General features: G+C 48.1%; 1 protein-coding gene across 1 annotated transcript; it reads right to left on the bottom strand.

Moving 5' to 3' along the window:
• Positions 1-16,399, bottom strand: LOC105043585 (hsp70-Hsp90 organizing protein 1). Its single transcript, XM_010921160.4, has 7 exons — positions 15,357-16,399; positions 12,987-13,275; positions 1,063-1,148; positions 735-958; positions 575-641; positions 436-495; positions 1-270 (listed from the first exon to the last, which is right to left on the bottom strand). The coding sequence occupies exons 1-7, from the start codon at positions 16,239-16,241 to the stop codon at positions 157-159; spliced, it is 1,725 nt and encodes a 574-aa protein (XP_010919462.1). The 5' UTR covers positions 16,242-16,399; the 3' UTR covers positions 1-156.
• Positions 16,400-23,469: the final 7,070 nt, after the last annotated feature.

The following is a 23,469-nucleotide window of genomic DNA, read 5'->3' as shown; positions in this document are numbered from 1 at the left end:
TTGCAAAAACAAATTTAGTAAAAAGAAAAATCCTCTCTCGCCAAAATATTAAGTCCACAAGACAAATAAAAACTTCAAATTAAGCAGTATCAGTGGAAGGGATGTCCATTAATACATGGGAAGCATATGTTAAACATGCTGCGGTTGAACCATCTTTTATCTCATTTGGACTATTCCAGCGCTGACAAGCTTCTGTATCTTGTGCATGACCTGGGGATTCTTGAGATGTTCCTGGGCAGCCCTAGGGTTCTCCTGGAAGTCGATCAATACCTGCCCACAGTCAAATCAAATCATTATGCATTGAGTTACTGCCAGGCAGATTGAGGCTTGACATGATAACCTTAAGCACGACCATGACAGCATGTTAATAACACATTTCATAATAAAAAGTTCAAACATTCATTTCTTCTTAGATATTTGAGTACAACCAATTACCTGTCGCATGATGGGATCGGACAAGATATTCTGTATTTCTGGATCCTGCATAGCCTTTGCCTGCAAGACAAACATAGTCAATATGCTACTCCAGCAAATGGTTACAGCAAACAAACACAGAACGTAGAGATTAACTGACCTGTCTCTCTTTCAATTCCTCTGGGCTTATCTCACCCCTATTAGTCTTATTAATCTGTTCTACGCACCTGTAAGGGGCCGAGTTCACAGCATTTGTAACATCGTGTGGCTAGATAAGTCAAGCTTAATAAAAGCCTGATGTAATATCAAAGGTTTATTACCTCCTCACACCATCCATCAGTTCCTGATTGTTTGGGTCATGTTTTAAGCCCTCCTGGTATGTTTCTAATGCCTTGTCATATTCTTTCATAAAGAACTGAATAGCACCTTTCCTTGTGTATCCTTTGGAAAATGATGGATCCAGCTCAATGCACTTCTCTGCATCCTTCAGACCCTCAGGCATAGCACCCAACTTAGTGTAGCAAGCAGCTCTGTTGCTGTATACCTGTACATCACATTTTTCTAATGGTCCAATGGTTCCTAAACGTCCACTGCTTTATAACATGTACACATATTACAACATCAGCTATAAGAGATCATGCACATTACCCTTGGATCCTCTGGATTCCTTCTTATAGCTTCAGTGTAGTGTTTCACCGCTTCTGGGTATTTTTGTTGCTTGAAAAGATCGTTGCCTGCACATCAGTATGAAATCAAATAAATAAGTTCATAAAGAGACGCAAGTAGCAGCAAGAACAAATAAAAAAATTGGAAATTGAAAATTTACCCTTATCATCTAGCAAACAAAAATTCCATGCCCGACAGGCAATAAATTGACTATGTTCAGAGAATAACAGGTTGCAACAAGTGGCAATAAATGAGGGGAAAAGTACAGATGATTAGTTTTAATAAACAACAGATTTGCTTTACGTCAAAAGGTCAGCAAAGCCAGGTAATAGGCCACAGGCAAACAGGCTTGACAGCATCAGATAGGAGGGGGAATTATCCATGTATGATATTTTAGAACTGTGCTTGGCCAAAGTGAAAGTAGATACCGATGAAGAACAAAACTATGATATTGGCAAGACAAACAAGAGATGAATACAAGAGAAAATGTGTATTAGTAAATATATCAATTAATCTCTTTTCATCTCTCTCTCTCTTCTTCTCCTCCTCCTCTCTCCTTCTCCCTCTCCAGGTCTGGCTTTGTCAGCATGGCCTGGAATGGCACAGCATGGTACCATACCATACCACTGGGCAACCATTATGGATCCAGTAGTGGATACAGCCAACCTTGAAACAAACACTTATTGTTTTCGAAGGCCATAAGTAGCAAATATGCAGAGAACAGGTCACTAGCACCCAGGCACCAAGCAAGCACCCAGTCAACGAGGTACAAAAAATATATTATAAGAAATAATAAATATAAGGAGAAAAATTGAAAGTTAACTGTAATCCAGAACATGAAATTTATAATATATCTAATAAGATGCGGCATGTCAATGGGGTATCAACTTCACAACACTCCATAGTAATTTATATATCTATCTCACTCTCATACTCCAGCATGATCGAAAGTGTTATGCGGGCACCTAAGGCACCTAGATGGATACACTCTGTTGGTGCAAAAATCCGCCTGCGCCGGAGAAGCTGGAGTTGAGGAAGCCGCGGTCGCCGCCGGGACCTGCAAGGGAAGTCTAAACCGGAGGTGGGGTTGCTCCGGCAAGACCCTCCGACGCTCAAGTCAGTTCTCTGCCTCAACAAGAATGGAGTGCTCGAACGGAGAATTTAGCAAAGTTTTGAGATAAGGCAAAAGAGCTTAAAAAATAACGTATCTGAGTCCCCCCTTTTATAGGCGGGGGAGGCAACGGACTGATGGCGACGTGTGTAACCGCCTGGTAGTGGGCCGCCCACGGTCAGAGGAATTGATTGCGAAAGATAATGGAGCAGACACGCGGGCATCATCTCGACTTGCCACGTGGAATCTGTTATGAGGAGTGGAGCAGCGTCCGTCGTCAGGAGAATCGCATGGTATCCGTCGCAGGAGGTGGAGCAGGTTCGTGGCCGTCACTGTGGCCTGCCAGGGGGATAGTGGAGCTGTGCGGAGTCCGCCACAGGAAGTGGAGCAGGGCGGCTATGGCTGCTGCGGCTTGTCAGGGAATGATGATACTGCGTGGAGTCCGCCACAGGAGGTGGAGCAGGATCGCGGCCGTTTTGAGGGCCTGTCAGGGGGCGTGGATCTGTCGATTGAAGCTCGGTAACGGTCGGAGCCGTCGTGAGCAGAGCCCGGCTCCCGTAGGAGTCCGGGCGGAGCTGTTCTGATGTTGGCGGCGGAGTCCGGCTCCCGTAGGAATCCGGGCGGAGCTGCACTTGCTGATGGCGGTGGAGCCCGGCTCCCGTAGGAGTCCGGGCGGAGCTGCACTTGCTGATGGCGGTGGAGCCCGGCTCCCGTAGGAGTCCGGGCGGAGCTGCACTTGCTGATGGTGGTGGAGTGCGGCTCCCGTAGGAGTCCGGGCGGAGCTGTGCTGATGTCGTCGGTGGAGCCCGGCTCCCGTAGGAGTCCGGGCGGAGCTGCGCTGCAAACAAAGCCAAGGGTGAAGTCCGGCTCTGATAGGAGTCCGGATTGAGCTTACCAGCAGTTGATACTAAGGGCGGAGCCCGACTCCCGTAGGAGTCCGGGCGGAGCTGCACTTGCTGATGGCGGTGGAGCCCGGCTCCCGTAGGAGTCCGGGCGGAGCTGCACTTGCTGATGGTGGTGGAGTGCGGCTCCCGTAGGAGTCCGGGCGGAGCTGTGCTGATGTCGTCGGTGGAGCCCGGCTCCTGTAGGAGTCCGGGCGGAGCTGCGCTGCAAACAAAGCCAAGGGTGAAGTCCGGCTCTGATAGGAGTCCGGATTGAGCTTACCAGCAGTTGATACTAAGGGCTGAGCCCAGCTCCCGTAGGAGTCCGGGCGGAGCTGCACTTGCTGATGGCGGTGGAGCCCAGCTCCCGTAGGAGTCCGGGCGGAGCTGCACTTGCTGATGGCGGTGGAGCCCGACTCCCGTAGGAGTCCGGGCGGAGCTGCACTTGCTGATGGTGGTGGAGTCCGGCTCCCGTAGGAGTCCGGGCGGAGCTGTGCTGATGCTGGCGGCGGAGTCCGGCTCCCGTAGGAGTCCGGGCGGAGCTGCACTTGCTGATGGCGGTTCCGCCGTGGGTTCCGGCTGTGGGTATTTTATACCCAACACCAGTCCCCCTACATCCGAGTTTTGAATTTCAAATGAAGGAAGTACACAGAAGTACAGCCGGAACCGTCCCTTCGAATCCCGCGCCCTGCCGCTCCCAGATGTTTTGGCATTAAATGAGCGCGTGCCGGAGTCTTTTCGAATTGGGGCGGTACGAGGGGACGCTTCGAAGATCCCGCGGGTACGCTGGCCTAGGTACGGCGTAATTATGACCCTGCCAACCGCCAGCCGCCTTCAGCCGTCTGCCACGGGGAGTGGGACACGTGTCGGATGCGGACTGGCCTGGGGGGATTCGAGATCATTATGGCGCCGGATCCCAGGGTCTATTTAAACCCGTCCTCCCCCCTTCAGGCGCCCCACTCCGCTTCTGATTTCTTGCTGGCGTCTGTCATCTTCCCGAGAGTCCGCTCTAGCGAACGCCCTCTCGAGCCATAGGCGCCTTCCGTTTCTCGCTCCCCAGACCCCCAGAGCAAGATAGGTTAGTGCCCACCTTCTCCTTCTTACCGCCTAGGGTCTTCTCCTCCTTCCACCTTTTTTGTGTCTTCTCCTGAGTTGACCTCCGGCGTCTCCCTCCTTTCTCGGCTTGCTTTTCTAGGGCCCTTTAGGTTCACCCCCAAAGAAAAATGTCTTCCGATTCTTCTGCTCCCGTAAGTTCTGGGAGTTCTTCTGCTTCAAACCCCCAGGCCCCTGTTTCTGCGGACGAACCCGTGTTTGGGGCAGGGTCTCGCCCGGTCTTCGCACCGGGCGCCATTCCTTGTTCGTCGACTCCGGACGAACTTCTCCTGATAAGGGCTCGGTACGGGGTCCCTTCAGAGTACGACCTGGAGCTCCCCGGCCCCTCTGACCGGGCCAGCGCTCCCCCTCCTGGTCGCTTTTGTTTGTACCAGGAGGCATTCCGTGCCGGACTCCGGCTTCCGCTTCCTGCTTTTGTTGCCGCCTTCTTTCGTTTCTTAGACATTTCTCTCGCTTCTGTCGCCCCGAATTCCTTTAGGTTTTTGATAGGGTTTCTCTCCCTCTGTCACATAGCCGAGGTCCAGCTTTCCCTCTCCCTGTTCAGACATTTCTACACCTTCAAATGCCATCCTTCAGCGAAGGACTGGTGGTACTTCTCCCCCCAGTTCGGTAAGAAGGGGTTGCTGAAGGGCGTCCCTTCTTCGATTCACAACTGGAAGGGGAAATTTCTCTTCATTTACTGTCCGACCCTGGAATTGGACCTGCCCCCCTGGGGGTCTCTGAGGGATTCCGTCCGCCGGGCTCCCAGCCTGGGAGAGGATGACCTTCAGGCCGCCCAGAAGCTCCCGAGTTACCCCGCTCCTTCCCTTCCAAACCTACTGAGGGAGCCGCTTCTCTTCAACATCGGCCTGAGCCCTCAGGATCCAGCAAGTATATATCTTTCCTTTTCTTGTCTCCTTCTTCTTTCTCTTCCTTTCTCTCTCCTTTTTCCTCTTTTCTCTTTCTCTTTTTTCTTTCTTCTTCTCTCTTTTTTTTTTTTTTTTTTTCGGACTGATTGGTGCTGCTTTTGCCTTCTTCTTTTCTTTTCCTGTTTTTTTTTTTTTTTTTTTTTAGCAATGGACGCCGAAGCCACACGGATGCTCACCAAGGCCATGAGGGCCCAGAAAAGGAAGGGCGCGACGACTTCTGACTCAGCGAAGAGGGCCAGGGTGGAGGAGACGAGCTTGGCTGCGCCTGTCCAGGCGACCCCGGCAATCGACATTCCTTCGGATGCCGAGCCAGTGGCCCCCCGGGCTCCCTCAAGGGGCCCGCCGACCGGGGTCCCCATTCCGGAAGTCCGCCCCGCGGAGGCGCCCGCCGCGGGGAGGAGGAGAAAATCGGTGGCCCGCAGGCCGAGCAGCCACCGAGCCGCTGCAGACGAGTCCGTCTGCTCCGAGGGGGGATCGGAGAACCCCTTCAACGACAAGGCCCTGATCCGTCGGCTGCTCGACGGTTGCATCCTGTCCGATGTCGTGGAGAGGATCGACCGTGCCGATCCCGAGCAGCGGGCCTGGGACACCTTGGGGTCCTTTCTTGAGGTAAGCGGATTTTTACTTGCTCAGTTGCTCGGTCTTTGTTGTAATTCTCCATCTGTCCTTGCAGATCGGGCACCAGCTCTTTGCCTATGTCGAGGCGTCGGGCCGCATGAGAAGGGACCTTCTTCGGGCGGAGGAGCGTTGCCAAGACGAGGTTGCTCGTCTTCAAGCGAAGACGGCCGAGGTGGCCGCCCTCCGGGAGGCCCTGGAGAGAGAGAGACAAGACCGGGAAGAGGAAAGACGAGTCCGGGAGGAGGAGAGGCGAAGCCTGGAGGAGTCGGCAAGGAAGGCGGAGGCCGAGGTCGCCCACCTGGCCGAGCAAACTCCGGTTCTGGTTTCGGAGGCCAGGACCCTTGCGGTGGAGGAGTTCAAGACCTCCGCGGAGATGAGGGAGCTGAACGTCCAGTTTGGCCTGGAGGCGTTCACTAAGGGGTTCGAGCTCTGCCGAGAGAGGGTGGCCAGCAGATATCCCGACCTTGATCTCGGCTTTCTGGAGGAGTCTGACGACGAGGCCGCCCCTTCGTCCGCCGCTGCCGCAGTTGCACCCCCCGCGCCGGGCTCTCCACCCCCAGCCTCCGAGGTCTGAGACCTCCGATCTTGTATCTTTCTTTTGTTGCCATATTTCCTTTCCGCTTGTCTTCAAAATTAATCAATAAAGTTGAATTCCTTATTGTGGATGGTCTTTCCTTCCCCCTGCTCCTTCCTTCTTGCCTTTCTTCTTGTAATGAGTTGGTCTCTGACGTTTGCTTCTTCCGATGGCAGTGTCCTGCCGAAGCACTTCCCTTGCCCCTGGGGGTCCCGCTGAAGTCAACTATCCAACGGCTAAAAAAGGAGGTCCTCCACCTGACGAAGAAGTTGAAAAAGTCGGAGGACGAGCTCCGCCAGGCGAAAAAATGCTATTCCGAGGCCGCCGCTGAGGCCGCCCACTTCAGGAGTCTCCAAGTGAAGGCAATCATGGACTACAGCCGGAGGAAGGCGAACTTTGCGAAGGAGCTCGAAGAATGCACGAAGAGCGCTAGCGACCGAACTTGGGCTCAAGAAGCCAGGATCAGCGCCCTTAAAGTGGAGCTGTCGGCTGCCAAGAGGAGGATCGGCCAGCTGGAAGGAAACTCACCCCGGCTCACAGCGCGGGATGAGCAGATATGGTCGCAAAAGGTTTCCGACCTCCAGAAGCAGCTTCAAGATGCTGAGATGAGCCACGATGTGCAGCGGGCCAGCTGGCGCCGACAGGTAGAGGAGTACAAGGGGAGATTCCATCGATCGGCGGACGAGGTGGTTCGTCTCCAGAGGCAGTTGGTTACTAGGGCGCAGCTTGCTAACGCCCAAGATAACGAAGAGCTCCAAGCCCTGAGAGGCACTGTCGAAGGGATTTCTGTCTCCCTTGGGGAGAAGACAGCTGAGCTTCAACAAGTAAAAATCCAGCTGGGGCTTGAGCGGAAGGCCGTCGCGGACGCAGAGGCGGAGTCCGAAGTTTTGCGGAAGTGGCATCGGGAAGCGGAGGCTGAGAGCCGGCGACTTCGTCAGGCGTTCCAGGATATGCTGCAAAAGAAGGAAGAACTAGAGGAAACCGTGGATGGCTTGAGGCAGTCCTGGTTGGAGGATGGTGGTGATCACCCTAGGTTAGAGGGAGCAGGACCTCCTTAGAGTTCTTTTGTAGACACTCCCTTTTTGTAGCTGCCTCCCCTCTTTTTTTTTTTTTTTTTTTTCTTGTCGTTTTGTCCCTCTTTCTCTGGCCGTCCTGGTCCTGTAGTACATATATCGGAAATGAGAAAAAGCATTTTGTGTTACCTTGTCCGCGCGTAGCACCAATATTGTCGTTCGTTGACCCTTTCTCGTTGTTTGGCCTGTTTGGCTTAGAGGTCGTCGTGGGAAAGGGCTCTTCCTTTCCATCCGATCTCGTCACGTGGCCGAGCCTCGCCACCGTTTTTAACCCTTGCTGGTGAAGTAGCGGATGGAGCCCGGCTTTCTTGACGGCGGAGCCCGGCTCCCGTAGGAGCCCGGGCGAAGCTTTCCTGACGGCGGAACCCGGCTCCCGTAGGAGTCCCGCTGAAGTTTACCTTGGCGGCGGAGCCCGGCTCCCGTAGGAGTCCGGGTGAAGCTTTACCTTGGCGGCGGAACCCGGCTCCCGTAGGAGTCCGGGTGAAGCTTTACCTTGGCGGCGGAACCCGGCTCCCGTAGGAGTCCGGGTGAAGTTTACCTTGGCGGCGGAACCCGGCTCCCGTAGGAGTCCGGGTGAAGTTTACCTTGGCGGCGGAACCCGGCTCCCGTAGGAGTCCGGGTGAAGTTTTACCTTGGCGGCGGAACCCGGCTCCCGTAGGAGTCCGGGTCTTACATTTTGCTTGAGCCGGCGCGAGGTTCTCGTTATCAGCCTGGCTTGTGGGGGCGCGTTAGGGCGCTGTAAGGCCTCTCCCCCCTCTGGTCTGAAAGAACCGGACCTTCAACTTTGCTCATGTCAGGACGAGGTTCTCCTCCTGTTCCTGACATGGCTGTGGGGGCACATTAGGGCGTTGCAAGGCCTCTCCCCCCATCCGGTCTAAAAGAACCGGGCCATTGACTTTGCTCAAGTTAGGGCGAGGTTTTCCTCCTGTCCCTAACAGGGCTGTGGGGGCACATTAGGGCGTTGTAAGGCCTCTCCCCCCATCCGGTCTAAAAGAACCGGGCCTTTGACTTTGCTCATGTTAGGGCGAGGTTTTCCTCCTGTCCCTAACAGGGCTGTGGGGGCACATTAGGGCGTTGTAAGGCCTCTCCCCCCATCCGGTCTAAAAGAACCGGGCCTTTGACTTTGCTCAAGTTAGGGCGAGGTTTTCCTCCTGTCCCTAACAGGGCTGTGGGGGCACATTAGGGCGTTGTAAGGCCTCTCCCCTCATCCGGTCTAAAAGAACCGGGCCTTTGACTTTGCTCATGTCAGGACGAGGTTCTCCTCCTGTTCCTGACATGGCCGTTGTTTTTGGAGAGGTCATATCCAGTCATAATACATCCGCGTTAAGCAGGAGTGCGTTAGCTAGAAAGAAAAAGTAGATTCAAAACGAAATAGTAAGCAATACATTTACAGTTCTCCCGCTCCTCCCAGAGGCCCTCCGACGATGGAGTCGATGGTCCCGATAGGAGGCCGGTCCCCGGGCTGCTCCTCCCTCTTCTGCGGTTCGGGCGGCGGGAGGGCTCTTGGCCGGTCTCCTCTACCCTCAGGCCTGCGGCGGATGAATCTGTCGAGCCGACCTCGCCGGATGAGCTCCTCGATCTCGTCCTGGAGCTGGATGCACTCTTCGGTGTCGTGGCCGTGGTCGCGGTGGTAGAGGCAGAACTTGTTGGGGTTGCGCTTCCCGGGGTGCGTGCGCATCCTCTCCGGCCTAGAGATCAGCTCCCTGACCTCCATCAGTACCTGGGCCTTCGAAGCGTTGAGGGGGGCGTAGCTGCGGAACTTCCCTGGCGGAGAACCCCGCCGAAACCTGTTGTCCGGGCTTCTCTGCCTGCGTGCCCGGGGTGGAGTATGGGCGCGCTTGTGCCCAGGAGGGGATCGGGAGCGAGGCCGGACTTCCCTTGGCCTCTTCTCAACTGCGGGCTTGCCAGAATCTCCCGCCTGACGCTCCCTCGCAGTCTCTTCATCCTTCATTTTGAAGGCCTCTTCCGCTCGGGCGTATCCTTCAGCCCGAGCCAGCAGATCAGCAAAATCCCTGGGGTACTTCTTCTCCAGGGAGTACAAGAGATCATTCTTCTGAAGGCCACCTTTCAGGGCGGCCATGGCAACCGACTGGTCCAAGTTCCGGACCTCCAACGCCGCGATGTTGAAGCGGTTGATGTAGGCCCGTATGGACTCCCCTTCCCTCTGCTTGATGTTGATGAGGGACTCCGAACCTTTCCGGGGACGTCGGCTGCTGACAAAATGGGCCACGAATTGGTGGCTCATTTGGTCGAAGGAGAAGATGGTACCCGGCTTCAGTGCCGAGTACCAGTTTCTTGCTGCTCCCTTCAAAGTAGACGGGAAAGCCCGGCACAAGATGGCGTCGGGGGCACCATGAAGCAGCATCATCGTTCGGAAGGCCTCCAGGTGGTCCACCGGGTCCGACGTCCCGTCGTAGCTTTCAAACTGGGGGAGCTTGAAATTCGGCGGGATCGGTTCCTGCATAATCATTTGGGAGAAGGGAGGGTCAGTGCAGATATCCTCACCGTAAGCGGGAGGCGCATGGCGGAGTTCTTCGATCCGCCGGTTCATCTCCTGGAGCCTCCGGTCCAAGAAATCCTCTCGACTTCGAGTCTCGAGGGTCCTTTGGCAGAACGGGGGCAGGGATCTCCCAGGGGTGGAGTCGTGGTCCGATTGAGGGCTCTCCACCCTTGGATTCGCCTTTCCGGGAAGGACGGGGCGGCTGGCCCAGGTGGCCCGCCCCACCGCCGGGTTCTGGCATTCCGGAGACGCCTCTTCCGGATGCGCCGACGCCTGCGGCGGCTGCTGCTGCATTGCCTGTACGGCCTCGACGAGGCCTTTGACCTGCTGCACCAGCAAGTCAAACTGCTCCGCGCCGACCGCCGTCGCCGGAGGGGGAGGAGGAGCTGGCTGAGAAACGGGAGGGGAGGCCGGAGCCTGAGATCTGGCCGCGGAGGCCGTGGACCGCCGGGTGGACGCCCTGCGCGGAGGCATCGGGTGTCGATCTCGCGGGGGAGGATTGGGAGTAGATGACGGAGAGATGGCCGGAGGCGGCTCCGTTGAGCGCTCCTTCAAGAACAAGGGTGTTGCGAAGACACAGGCCCCTTCCTCTAGCGCCAAACCTGTTGGTGCAAAAATCCGCCTGCGCCGGAGAAGCTGGAGTTGAGGAAGCCGCGGTCGCCGCCGGGACCTGCAAGGGAAGTCTAAACCGGAGGTGGGGTTGCTCCGGCAAGACCCTCAGACGCTCAAGTCAGTTCTCTGCCTCAACAAGAATGGAGTGCTCGAACGGAGAATTTAGCAGAGTTTTGAGATAAGGCAAAAGAGCTTAAAAAATAACGTATCTGAGTCCCCCCTTTTATAGGCGGGGGAGGCAACGGACTGATGGCGACGTGTGTAACCGCCTGATAGTGGGCCGCCCACGGTCAGGGGAATTGATTGCGAAAGATAATGGAGCAGACACGCGGGCATCATCTCGATTTGCCACGTGGAATCTGTTATGAGGGGTGGAGCAGCGTCCGTCGTCAGGAGAATCGCATGGTATCCGTCGCAGGAGGTGGAGCAGGTTCGTGGCCGTCACTGTGGCCTGCCAGGGGGATAGTGGAGCTGTGCGGAGTCCGCCACAGGAAGTGGAGCAGGGCGGCTATGGCTGCTGCGGCTTGTCAGGGAATGATGATACTGCGTGGAGTCCGCCACAGGAGGTGGAGCAGGGTCGCGACCGTTTTGAGGGCCTGTCAGGGGGCGTGGATCTGTCGATTGAAGCTCGGTAACGGTCGGAGCCGTCGTGAGCGGAGCCCGGCTCCCGTAGGAGTCCGGGCGGAGCTGTTCTGATGTTGGCGGCGAAGTCCGGCTCCCGTAGGAATCCGGGCGGAGCTGCACTTGCTGATGGCGGTGGAGCCCGGCTCCCGTAGGAGTCCGGGCGGAGCTGCACTTGCTGATGGCGGTGGAGCCCGACTCCCGTAGGAGTCCGGGCGGAGCTGCACTTGTTGATGGCGGTGGAGCCCGGCTCCCGTAGGAGTCCGGGGGGAGCTGCACTTGCTGATGGTGGTGGAGTGCGGCTCCCGTAGGAGTCCGGGCGGAGCTGTGCTGATGTCGTCAGTGGAGCCCGGCTCCCGTAGGAGTCCGGGCGGAGCTGCGCTGCAAACAAAGCCAAGGGTGAAGTCCGGCTCTGATAGGAGTCCGGATTGAGCTTACCAGCAGTTGATACTAAGGGCGGAGCCCGGCTCCCGTAGGAGTCCGGGCGGAGCTGCACTTGCTGATGGCGGTGGAGCCCGGCTCCCGTAGGAGTCCGGACGGAGCTGCACTTGCTGATGGCGGTGGAGCCCGGCTCCCGTAGGAGTCCGAGCGGAGCTGCACTTGCTGATGGCGGTGGAGCCCGGCTCCCGTAGGAGTCCGGGCGGAGCTGCACTTGCTGATGGTGGTGGAGTGCGGCTCCCGTAGGAGTCCGGGCGGAGCTGTGCTGATGTCGTCGATGGAGCCCGGCTCCCGTAGGAGTCCGGGCGGAGCTGCGCTGCAAACAAAGCCAAGGGTGAAGTCCGGCTCTGATAGGAGTCCGGATTGAGCTTACCAGCAGTTGATACTAAGGGCGGAGCCCGGCTCCCGTAGGAGTCCGGACGGAGCTGCACTTGCTGATGGCGGTGGAGCCCGGCTCCCGTAGGAGTCCGGGCGGAGCTGCACTTGCTGATGGCAGTGGAGCCCGGCTCCCGTAGGAGTCCGAGCGGAGCTACACTTGCTGATGGTGGTGGAGTCCGGCTCCCGTAGGAGTCCGGGCGGAGCTGCACTTGCTGATGGTGGTGGAGTCCGGCTCCCGTAGGAGTCCGGGCGGAGCTGTGCTGATGCTGGCGGCGGAGTCCGGCTCCCGTAGGAGTCCGGGCGGAGCTGCACTTGCTGATGGCGGTTCCGCCGTGGGTTCCGGCTGTGGGTATTTTATACCCAACACACTCCATGACCAACACAACCATTTTGTAAAGCAGTACATGATGTTTCATCTTAAAAGTGACAACATTGAGCAGGCAATTTTTATAAAATGATCGTCCCAAAACAGTTAATTCCTAGTATAGAGATAACATGAGAGTCATAAATTACCAAAAATTGAGAACAAAGACAATACAGCAAAAATAGCAGCCAACCTATAGAAAAATGTACCTAAGACTACCCTAAAGAAAGAAAAAAGAAAAACAACAAAAATAGCGATCATGCATTAACAACAAAGCATCACAAATAATGAAGGGAGCACAATATCACCCTTAAGCATGAAACATTACTCTCCAAAAGGTGGAAAGAAAAACTCATAAATCATCACCAATATGATATGTCATCATAAACAAACACCTTTTAATTAGCAAGCAATGCCTTTAAAAAAAGAGTTCAAAAATACAGGAACTGATCGAAAACATATTATTTGTTGCATAGAGCTAAGTAGGTGAAAGACAAAAACATTCCATAACTGAGAGTAAAGCTTCCATTAAAAGAATGCATACATTACAATATTGGCATACTGTTAGTGCACCACAAAAATTACCCAAGAAAAAACACACAGCACACATAGTCGTGTCAAAGTGCACTATTATTTAAAAAGATAGGCACAGAACAAATGAAAGCAGAATCAGAAAGACCATAAAAATTACACAAAATTGAGAGTTGGAACATACCCTTCTCACGTTCTTCATCAGCTATTTTAGGATTAAAGTACTCTTGCTGCTCTAGTTCTTTTTTTGCCCTCTCAGCATCATTAAGCTTTTTCAATGTGTCAGGATTACGATGTTCAGTTAAAGCTTTCTGGAAGGTCTCAATAGCAGGCTCAAAATCCTTTGAGCATTTAGCAAGCTTCACTAGTGCAGTTCCCTTCCTAGTCAATGCCCTTGCTATCATTTTAAAGTCAGAATGAAGCTCTCTGCCCCTCTCAACAGCTTTATCACAATCCTTTATACAATCTTCATACTAAACACAAATGAATAAAAGTGTTGTCAGAAATATAATGAGACAGCCCAAATTCCTACCAATCTGATCATGGAAAATTCGGATTTGTATCAAGTTCCTCACTTGTGATGGTATCTCAATGATAAGAAACTGCAAGTCAGTGTCTTAAAAGAATTATGTAGCTTGTTTTTAATGCTAATCAGTGGCTAAGAAAAAGCACAATAATATCAAAGTAAATTTAATCACAACAGGTCAATGCTTCTAGGACAATGCAGTGCAACATTAAGCAAAATAAAGCATCATAAATCACCTAGCTTCTACAATAAGTGAATATCCCTTTTCAATAATTGCTGACAATGACCAAGATATCCAGGCATTCTAAAAGCTGCAAATTACATGATAGGAACCAGATCATTAGGCAGAGAGTTCGTTGATTCACATCAACAACAACAACAACACATTGAGGTAAAACTTCAACTGAAAGTTAAAGATAAATTTGGAATACTCATCATTCAAGAAATTATTTTATTAAGTATAACCTGATCTAACAAGGAAGCCCTGACTTTAAAAAGGATCTTGTAATCTTTCAGCACAAGAATAGAGCTCTACAGATCACAAATGGGATAAGAAGAAGAATAGAAGTTGACGAGTCTCTGACCATCCTCCTCCTGGAGATTAAAATCGTGAATGACAGCATCAGGACCTTCCACTTGTATAAATCATGTTTATCACATGGGAATGCATACCAAGAGACCTTCTATGACAGGACTCTTTTTCTATTTTTCCTACGCATGACAGCATGTGTTTACATACGATGAGCAAGAGTTTTCACTTTCATAAAAGCACCTCTCAATATTCAGTATATAAAAAATGACTAGGACTATGAAAAAAATTGTAGGGAAGCTTATAAATATAAATTGGAAAATATTTATCAACTTACAGCTATTCATCAAGTTCCTCTCTTGCATAAATCATGAGAATACTGCTTCAGACAATCATATGATGGGATCATAGCAATCCATCAAATGCTCAGTCATTTTAAATAACTCACATGCATCACATGTGCACAAAACTACTGCTGTGTTGTATCAATTGTCAAGAATGATTTTATGGGTGATGACGTAAACCATAAATCATATTCATATGCATACAGAAAAAGTAGATGAGGGAGATTTGGAAGAATATAAAAATATATTCCTTCTTGGTAACATGGTCGAAAGCAAATCAAGAATTTTCAATCTGAGATTTGAAAATGAAACTACCAAGCATACAATCAAGAATACAAATCTGTGAGAACATCAGAACTTGCAAGAGATGCTAAGATCAAAGTGAGAACATCTGAGTAACAATCCAAGGCACAACTTGTCATCATAAAAGAGCCAAAACATTTTTAAAATTAGAGATGCATACCTTGACTATGAGGTCTCCATATACCTTAAGTTGCACTACTTTCAGCAACCTTTGCTTTATTTGCTCAACATGGGAAATTTTAAAATGTTGGAGGATTATTCAGTTTCATCCTAAAGCCATCCACAGCTTGCAATTAGCTGATACATTCAAACCATATGACCAGAGTTTATGCTTGACGTTCACAGGTTAAGTTTTATAAACTGGACCATCTCACACCATTACATATATTCCAGACAACTCGTGTTTCTTCATAATTAAAATCAGCCTACTCGCCACTAGCAAATACTTCTTACAATAGGCCCTGCACAGGATTATTGCACATCAAATTTATTGTAGCATTCATGATTTCTTTCTACATTTTAAGTTCATCTAGATGCCCATCTATATTAACAGGCCTCATCGATGTAATTATCACGACAAGCATCCACCATTATCAACTTACAATCTTGAAAATAGAAAAGCTAATGGCTTGACTGCATCATTATATTATCGGTTTCTTAATGCATTCACAATAGGAAATTCCTAGAACTGAACACAGATGAAATCATCTTCTGCATGTAATTACTAGTTTAAGAACATAGACTTTTTACTTTTTGGCATAGCCACAGAACAAACAATTTATATCCTGTAGCATAAGCGAGCGAAAATAAGAAGCTTAACCTACTCAGCTTATGTACGGGCAAAGCCATTACCTTTCCCGTCTCCAGGTAAACTGCGGCCCTGTTGGTAAGGAACGATATGTCCCCATCATCAAGCTCGATCGCTCGAGTGTAATGCTGGATTGCCGTCTCAAAGTCCTTCTTTTTGTACGCCATATTACCCGCCTCCTTCTCCTTCTGTGCCTCCGCCTTCCTTTCCCTTGCTTCCTTCTCCTCCTCCGATACTTCCACCGGCTCGGGCTCCGGCTCTGGTTCCGGTGCCTTCTTTGCCGGCTCCTGCTGGGGCTTCGCTGGCTCTGGTTCCGGGAAGTCCCTCTCCATCTCATTGGTGGGCGCCCTCATCTTCACATTGAGAAGAACACCGAGCACCTGCATCATCCTTTGATCCGAGAGATACAAGTTGATGCTGTCAGGGTTCTTCTGCACGTCTTGAATCATCTTAATGAAATCCGGCTGCTGGAGGTACCCCCTGGTGGTCGGATCCGCGGTGAGCTTGGCCCACAGATCCGGCCCCTGGAAAATCTTGCCAAAGGGCGAGGCCCCCGGCGGCGGGGCGCGGCTGCGAGCAGCGGCTGCCCGGGCGTCGGCAAGGCCGGATTTGAGGGCCACGTTGGAGGGATCGAGCCCGAGGCCCTTCTCGTAGGCGGCGACAGCCTCGTCGGCGCTGCCGAGGCCCAGGTAGGCGGCGCCGAGGCGGCTGTAGCCCTTGGCCCAGTCGGGCTTGAGCTCGACTGTCTTGCGGGCGTCGGCTAGGGCCTCGGCGTAGCGGTTGAGGGACGCGTAGGCAGCGGAGCGGTTGGAATAGAGGACGTGGTTGGTGGGGGCGAGCTCGATCGCCTCCGAGAAGTGGCCAATTGCCTCCTCGAAGCGGCCGGCGGAGAAGGCCGTGTTGCCCCGGGCTTTCGCCTCGTCGGCCATGGCTACAAGCCAGAGAGAAGAAGAAGCTGCGCTCGAAAATAGCGAAAGCGAGAGAGAGCAAGACTAAAAGAGCGTGGAAGAGTGGGAGGAGAGGTTGGACTTAGGATGCAGAGAGTTGGTTGGAGAGAGTTCTAGGCGTTCCCGTCTGCCTGGTTCTGGAAAGTTCAGTCGCCATATGAGGCGGAGAGTTCTCGGTCGATGGGCCGTGGATATACTCATATATCGCGCGCACGTGTGGGCTGATTCCGGCATCTTATTGCAAGCCAGGCTGAAGGCCCGGCCCAGAGGATCGCTGGATGTCTTCGGTCTTCACAAAAGGGGTATGCATTTAAGCTTTAAAAAAATTATGAATATTTTACCATCTTTAAAATGGATATATATTTTTTTAATATATATATATATATATATATATATATATATATATATATATATGCGGTCAAGGACTCATAGCTCGATACGTGAAGTATTATTCGTTCTGATCTATGGATCTCACTGTTTTATCTTTTAGAAAGGATCTGACGTGGAAAGGATGATCCCCTCCTATATAAATCAGAGTTCTTCTTGACTAACAATCAGTATGGGACTAATAAAGCTCCCCACTCTATACTACAATAATATTATATATTTATAAGAAAACTGACAATATTGCTAATTGGATGGCAAGCTATACAGCCAATTATTCCAAAACCATATTATGAAAATTTTAAACAAATTTTTCTATCCAATTTTTGAATATTTTATTTTCTAATTCCCATAAAAATATCAATACTCATATTAATTTATTCATCTAGCTTACCTCCAAAAAAAAAAAAAAAAGTGAACATTTGATACACTGGATGCCGAACTTGCATTAATTTTATTAGGACTCTATCATAAACACACCAGACCCTGCAAGTAATTCTTTTAAGAATTCCAGTTTATTCTATTATATATTTTTCAGTATTTCAACTTAGGTATTATAGTTCTATACCTGCATGTTGTTTATGTGATGGTTAGTATTGATTATGCAGGTTGGAAGTTATAAAAATTCTGCTCGACGTGGCTTATACTTGCATCAAACAAACGTGGTTTCTATTATCTAGCACTTTTGTGCTTTATTATCTGCAACAATTGAATTATGGATGTTTGATGCATTGGAATCTGGGGTTCCTGTGAATAGACCTGCACATCATACACCAAGGGGATTGTAAAGCTGAGAGGCCATGCTTAGAGTTACAGGAGAAGGTGGTCTCTGTGTTTTACTCGCTAACATGGTGTTTTGGTTTATAGTTGCAGGGTTTGATTTCTGTAAGCTTATTTTTGCTGATGGGCAACCTGCTATCTCTGACTTGGTAGTTGGAACCTCAATTGCTATATTTGCACCAACTCCCAATACATATTTATTGATGTTAACATTAGCCACAGCTATGTTGATGCGTATGATATCAAAACGGATATTTATGGATTGGATGAGATAAGAAAGATTAAAAATAGGGGAACGAGTATGAATTCAAGATGTGTTCTATTTCTTCACTCATATGGTTTATATCTGCATACAATGTGTACTATCAAAGCTTCTTATTGGAAAAAAAAAAAAAGGAGAGATGCAAGTATTCTTTCTATTGGTCTTCCGAAAAGAGTAGGGCACAGTTGGAAGAGGATGCATGTTGTCTTTACTACTAATCTGGAAGCTATGTTAGACTATTTGGTGCCCCCCTTATGTGCTTGGTTGTTCACTATATTGATATTAAGTATGGTCTGGGTTATATTACCCAAACAGAAAGAAAGCTCTTGTATATGTATTCTACGTTGTATACAATAAGTTGTCTTTGGCAAAAGAGCAGGACAATTGACACAGGAAAAAAGATTTATACACGATATGAGACAAAGGAAAAAAGGAAAAAAAAAAAAAGAAAAATGGGAAAAAATTAAAGGAAAAATTGGAAAAACTAAGGGGAACAAAAAATTGAGGGATATTTTTTTAAAAAATAAGGAGCACACTGAGAGGCAAGATCTAACATATTTTAGTTGTTCTTTTGCAGGTGGAGTCCGGGATGTATCTAGTATGCAATGCAATTATCATTAATACTTATAATCTCACTCTTAGCCTACAACCTTGGTCACATTATATATATCTTTTTCAATTGCTGTTATGCTGCTGCCTAATCTTTGTTTGTCTACTGATGATGATTTGATTACTAGCTGCTAATTTCTATATCATTCAGTCACTATTGTTGTGCCGAGAATAACCACATGGTTTTATCACACACATCTTCTTATCACTAGGGAACCTTATTGTTCCCGAGAACAGAAGTGTTAAGAGATATTTTCAAAGCTTTTTCATGGTTTTTTTACTTCACCAGATATGTTAGGCTTATATACTAAATTGTGTGATCACTGCTATCTTCATGAGGAAGAACTCTTGTTGTTATATTACCATATTTCTGCTAAGGTTTTTATGCTATCTGCTCCAGGTGTTTTTGTGCTAGATTCTTCTACTAACTGATTTTAATCAAGGGACACTTGACAATGATGGATGGTCTTTTTATATTCTTATCCAAGGTTCTCTAGATGCTTTCTTTCTTAGTCGATTTCATTGGGCTGCTACTACCTCCTCGTCCTACGTGGTTCATATCAAGATATTGGGTTATCTCAATTATCAGCTTATCTGTCATTAGCTTACTGGTATTCTCAGTCAACAGCATACATGTGCCCTTGTATACAGAGGTTGCCATTGTTGTATCATCTCCACACTGAGCAAACTTCATGATCCCTTAGTTACACTTCATGCAAAGAAACATTATTCTGACTGCCTCTCTTTGTGCTTCTCTTCAGTTTCTCACAACGGTTCAACGGTTCAAAGTTATATATATTTGTCAGTTTTCAGATTTCCTATTACAAGAATTTTAATATACTTTCACTCTCTTTATTCCAGGTTCTGTTTTCATCTTGTCATGGATTCCTGCTGTTTGTCATCTATTCCTTTTTTGCATCTTTATTGGGTCGGAATAGCATTTTGGTACAAAGTTGTTTTGTTCTCAACGAATCTGTATATTTATTTTGGGTTATATAGTCTCTTTGCATTGTACCCTTCACTCTTAACTTAACATAGCTCCGGCCCTTTAATCAAAAAAAATAAAAAAGTGGTTATTGCTATCTATTCCCTACCAATGAGATCCACAACAGCGAATCAGAGGTTCTTAGATACTTTTTGGTTAAATTATCATAAGTATCCTTTTAGTTGTTGAAATAATATGTAATCTGTTTGTTATATATCATTTATTGGTACCCCCCCCCCCCCCCCTCTTTTCCCCCCTCTTTTTGGAAAGGCAAACAGACTTATATTATATTCAACAAAAGCTTACAGTGCAACATACATATCAGCATCCTATAATTTACAACAAGAAGGCATTACAAAGATGCTGAGCCTCAAAAACGTCTTATAAACATATACAAGAATATGGTAAACTGAAGGTGGAACTGATCGGCATATCCAACTGAGTATAAAACCAACAAGATAATCGGGAAACAGAAACTTGTAATGAGTAGAGTGACACAGTAGAGTGTACTGAAAGTAGATAAACTCCTTAAAGCATAGAAAAGGATAGCATGTGCCATGGATAGCAGTCGGGAACCACAAAATAGAAAGCGTCAGATCCTGTAACAGAGCTATGTGTTGCACCAATAATATCTTAGATATAGAAAATGAACCTGAAGTAGATCCAGCATGTAAATACATGGTCATCTCAGCTCCTACTGATAAGTGACAGTAGATGAGACCAAGGGATGCCAACAGTGATGACAGAAGCAGTTTAAAATAGGAGATAACAACCAAACAGTAAACTGTAGAACAAGCAGGAGCAAGCCAGTCTGACCAATAACCCAGCAGGCAATATAGAAATTCAGTGTTGACATTAGTAGTTAGGCATCAACACATGTCCCCATGAAAGTTTATATCCCGGTTCTGGCCCAACGAGAAGTAAAATGTATATCGCTTGTGCCGCAAAGTAGAAAAAATGTTAACGACACAACAAGAAGTAATAGAACCAGTAGAAAGGAGTACAACCATAGTAATAAATGATAAAAACATATCTAAAAGGTGGCTCACAGATTTTAACAACAGCAAAATAGCCAAGGAATCCAATCAGCGACCAAGCATTAAAATAATAAAGCAGCCCATGGAGCAACCAAGGAATTCAGAGCTGACTGGATATATATGGCACAAGCACGTATCCTCATGAAACTTATATCTCAATTAAGGCCCAGCTGAATAGAGGATGTGCATTTCATGTGAGCATAAGTAGTAACAAGATCAATGGCACAATAGCAGGTAGTCAGCAAAATCATAATTTTTTTTGAAGCAAAACAAGATGCGCAGGCCACAAAATTGAGAGAACCAGTAGAAAAGAAGAAGAATATTGTACTAAATGAATGGTGCATAGGGAAAATATAGCTCACTACTGACGGAACTAGCCTGGCTAATAGTGAGAGCCTCCTAGTAATCAGAGTATGGATCCTCCAATTAAGCACATGAGATAATATAGGCCTGCTATCCATGTCTTAGAAATGCAATAGAATAGGCATCAGCGGTCAGGAGACCCACAAGGTCAGGGTATTGATGTAAAAGGGAAGAATTAAAAGAAAAATCCTCTGACAGAGCATAAGCAGCAGCCCAGTCGGCTATTTGATTCCCTTCCCGACATATATGTGAGATCTTTATATCCAAAAAGATGTAAACCAGAGCTTAATATCCTGTATCCAGGGAGAGAGGCTCATTTTATTGTGCTGCAGATTTCGAAGCCAGGATACAATAACTAAAGAATCACCCTAGATCCATATACTGTGAGTTTGAAAATGAGAAATAAGATACTTAAGGCCAAGCCAGACGCCTATAAGCTCCGCAAAAGGGATTGAGGAATGGGGAAGGAGTTTACTGCCAATCATCAACATTGCGCCATCATGATCCTGGATAATAAAACCACCAGCAGCGTTGTCATCAATCAGTGTTCCATCAAAATATAATGCAAGCATCCCAAAGGGAGAGGGAATTCAAGAGATGAGATTTAGAAAATAAGACTGCATACACAGAATAGGATTGTCCCAGTTCCTTGACTGGGATGTCTTTAAAGGAGACAATGGCTTAAAGGAGGCAAATTGATCATGATAGAAACAAAGACATAATTGAAGAAAATGTACAGGAGACACCGGATGAACTGCAAATGTTCTTTGGTTTCGTACAAACCATAAGTGGGAAGCCATATAAGCAGTAATTGTCCTCGCTTTCTTATCTATTCATGAGTTTGCTAAAAATACTGACAGATTCGGCAAGGAAAAGGGAACAGGGCAAGCAAATTGGTGCATCAAAAGACTCCAGCATTGCTGAGCAAAGACACATGTAACATTCACATGTTGGCAATCTTCAACCACATTTACGCATAAATCACATGCTATAGAGGGAGAGGATAAAATGTTTCTGTATACCAGGTACTCTTTAGTAGGCAGCCTCTGACAACAGAGTTTCCAACAGAAATGTTTTACGCGCTTGGGGATATCAAGTTGCCATATCCATTTAGTATTGAAGGTGAAAGGAGAAAGTGTAGGGGACTGCAAAATAGTTGAAATATCATGAGAAGATACTGAACCAGCTTGAGAATTAGCCCATGCCAACTGATCAGACCATTGTGCATGCGAAAGAAGTATAGCAAGTACTGCGGTCATCATGTCAGGATGGAAGATAGAGGATAATAGAGCACAATTCCAGGTATTATTAGGCAAGATAAGATCTACCACAGTATACTCTTCTAAATTAAAGGGGCCATTTATAAGTGTGGGCCGATGGGATAGAGGAATACTGAAAATCCATGGGTCACTCCACACATTAATAGAGGCACCATTGCCAACAAGCCACATAAATTGAAATTGAAGGCGTTGCCCAATAGCTGTAATTTTGTGCCAGATGGGAGAGCTATGAGATGATGGCCGATAAGAAGCCTAGAAACGATGAAACTTATATATTTAGCGCAAACCAATTGAGTCCACAAAGAAACAGGTTGCAAGATTAATTTGGCAGCCAGGTTGCCCAGCAAAATAGCTTGTCTGTGCCTAACAGAAAAAATCCAGACCTCCTACATTTTTGGAAGTGCAGATTGTCTTCCAAGAGATAAGATACAGACGACGATGAGTAGAGGAATGGCCCCACAGGAATGCATGGAACTCACGCTCCATATAATCCAGTACGGAATATAGAATAGGAAGAGATGACATGGCGTACACTGGTATGGAAGCCAAAACTGATCGGACAGTGGAGCCCTCCCAGCAAAAGAAAGAGTCTTCCATTTCCATGAATGAATTTAAGCCAAGATTTTGTCCATAATGAAATTAAAATCAGCTACCTGCAGTTTAGCATTTGATACAGGGACACCCAAATATCTCCAAGCACCTCTCTTATAGGGCATGCCCAAAATGGAAATGATAGATTGCTTAATAGTGGGAGGAATCGAGGGGCTTATAACAAAGAAGGACTTAGAAGAATTAACTGATTGATCAGAATAGCAGCAGTAACTATCCACTAAAAGCTTAAGGAGGAGCATCACGGATCTTGACTTTTGCAACAAGAAGGTAGTCATCTGCAAAGAAAAAATAGAAAATAGAAGGGCCATTTCGATCTGCAAATATATGGATGAAGAAGCTTCGAGGTAACTACTGCTTGCAAAGTGCAAGATAGCATTTCTGAGCATAGCAAAAAAAGATATGAAAATAAGGGACAGCCCTGCCACAGGCCACATGAAGCCGAAAACCAATTAGTGGAAAGTCATTGACCAAAAGAGTATAGTGGGGATGAAGAACACAAGCAGCAATCCAAGCAATGAACTTGTTTGGGAACTAAAAATGCTGAAGCACCTTTAAAAGGAACCCCCATTGCACCCGATCATATGCTTTCTTCATATCCACTTTAATCATAAGAAGCCCATGTGATGAGGGAGCCTGCTTAAGAAAATGCATAATTTTCTGAGTTATTAAGATATGCTCCATGATAGATCGACCACCAACAAAAGTACCTTGATAAACTAAAATTAATTCATGTATCAAAGGCTTCATGCGGGTCCGCAGAACACCAGCTACTAATTTATAAACAGTATTGCAAAGTCTTATAGGTCAAAGTCCGTTGGCGAGGTAGGATTTGGGTTCTTAGGAAGAAGAGCTAAAAAGATATCTTTCCATGAAGAAGGTATAGTGGCAAATTGAAAAA

This window comes from Elaeis guineensis, chromosome 4 (assembly GCF_000442705.2).
Source record: "Elaeis guineensis isolate ETL-2024a chromosome 4, EG11, whole genome shotgun sequence".
Lineage (NCBI taxonomy): Eukaryota > Viridiplantae > Streptophyta > Magnoliopsida > Arecales > Arecaceae > Elaeis > Elaeis guineensis.
This window is presented reverse-complemented; position numbering and strand designations above follow the sequence as displayed.

What these genes read in the sequence shown, in the direction of transcription:
- LOC105043585 (XM_010921160.4), bottom strand. Translation starts at nt 16,241, where the DNA reads ATGGCCGACGAGGCGAAAGCCCGGGGCAACACGGCCTTCTCCGCCGGC. An exon ending in GGAATCCAGAGGATCCAAGG is followed by an intron (nt 959 to 1,062) that starts GTAATGTGCATG and finishes TGTGATGTACAG; the next exon opens with GTATACAGCAACAGAGCTGC. An exon ending in AGGAATTGAAAGAGAGACAG is followed by an intron (nt 496 to 574) that starts GTCAGTTAATCT and finishes TTTGTCTTGCAG; the next exon opens with GCAAAGGCTATGCAGGATCC.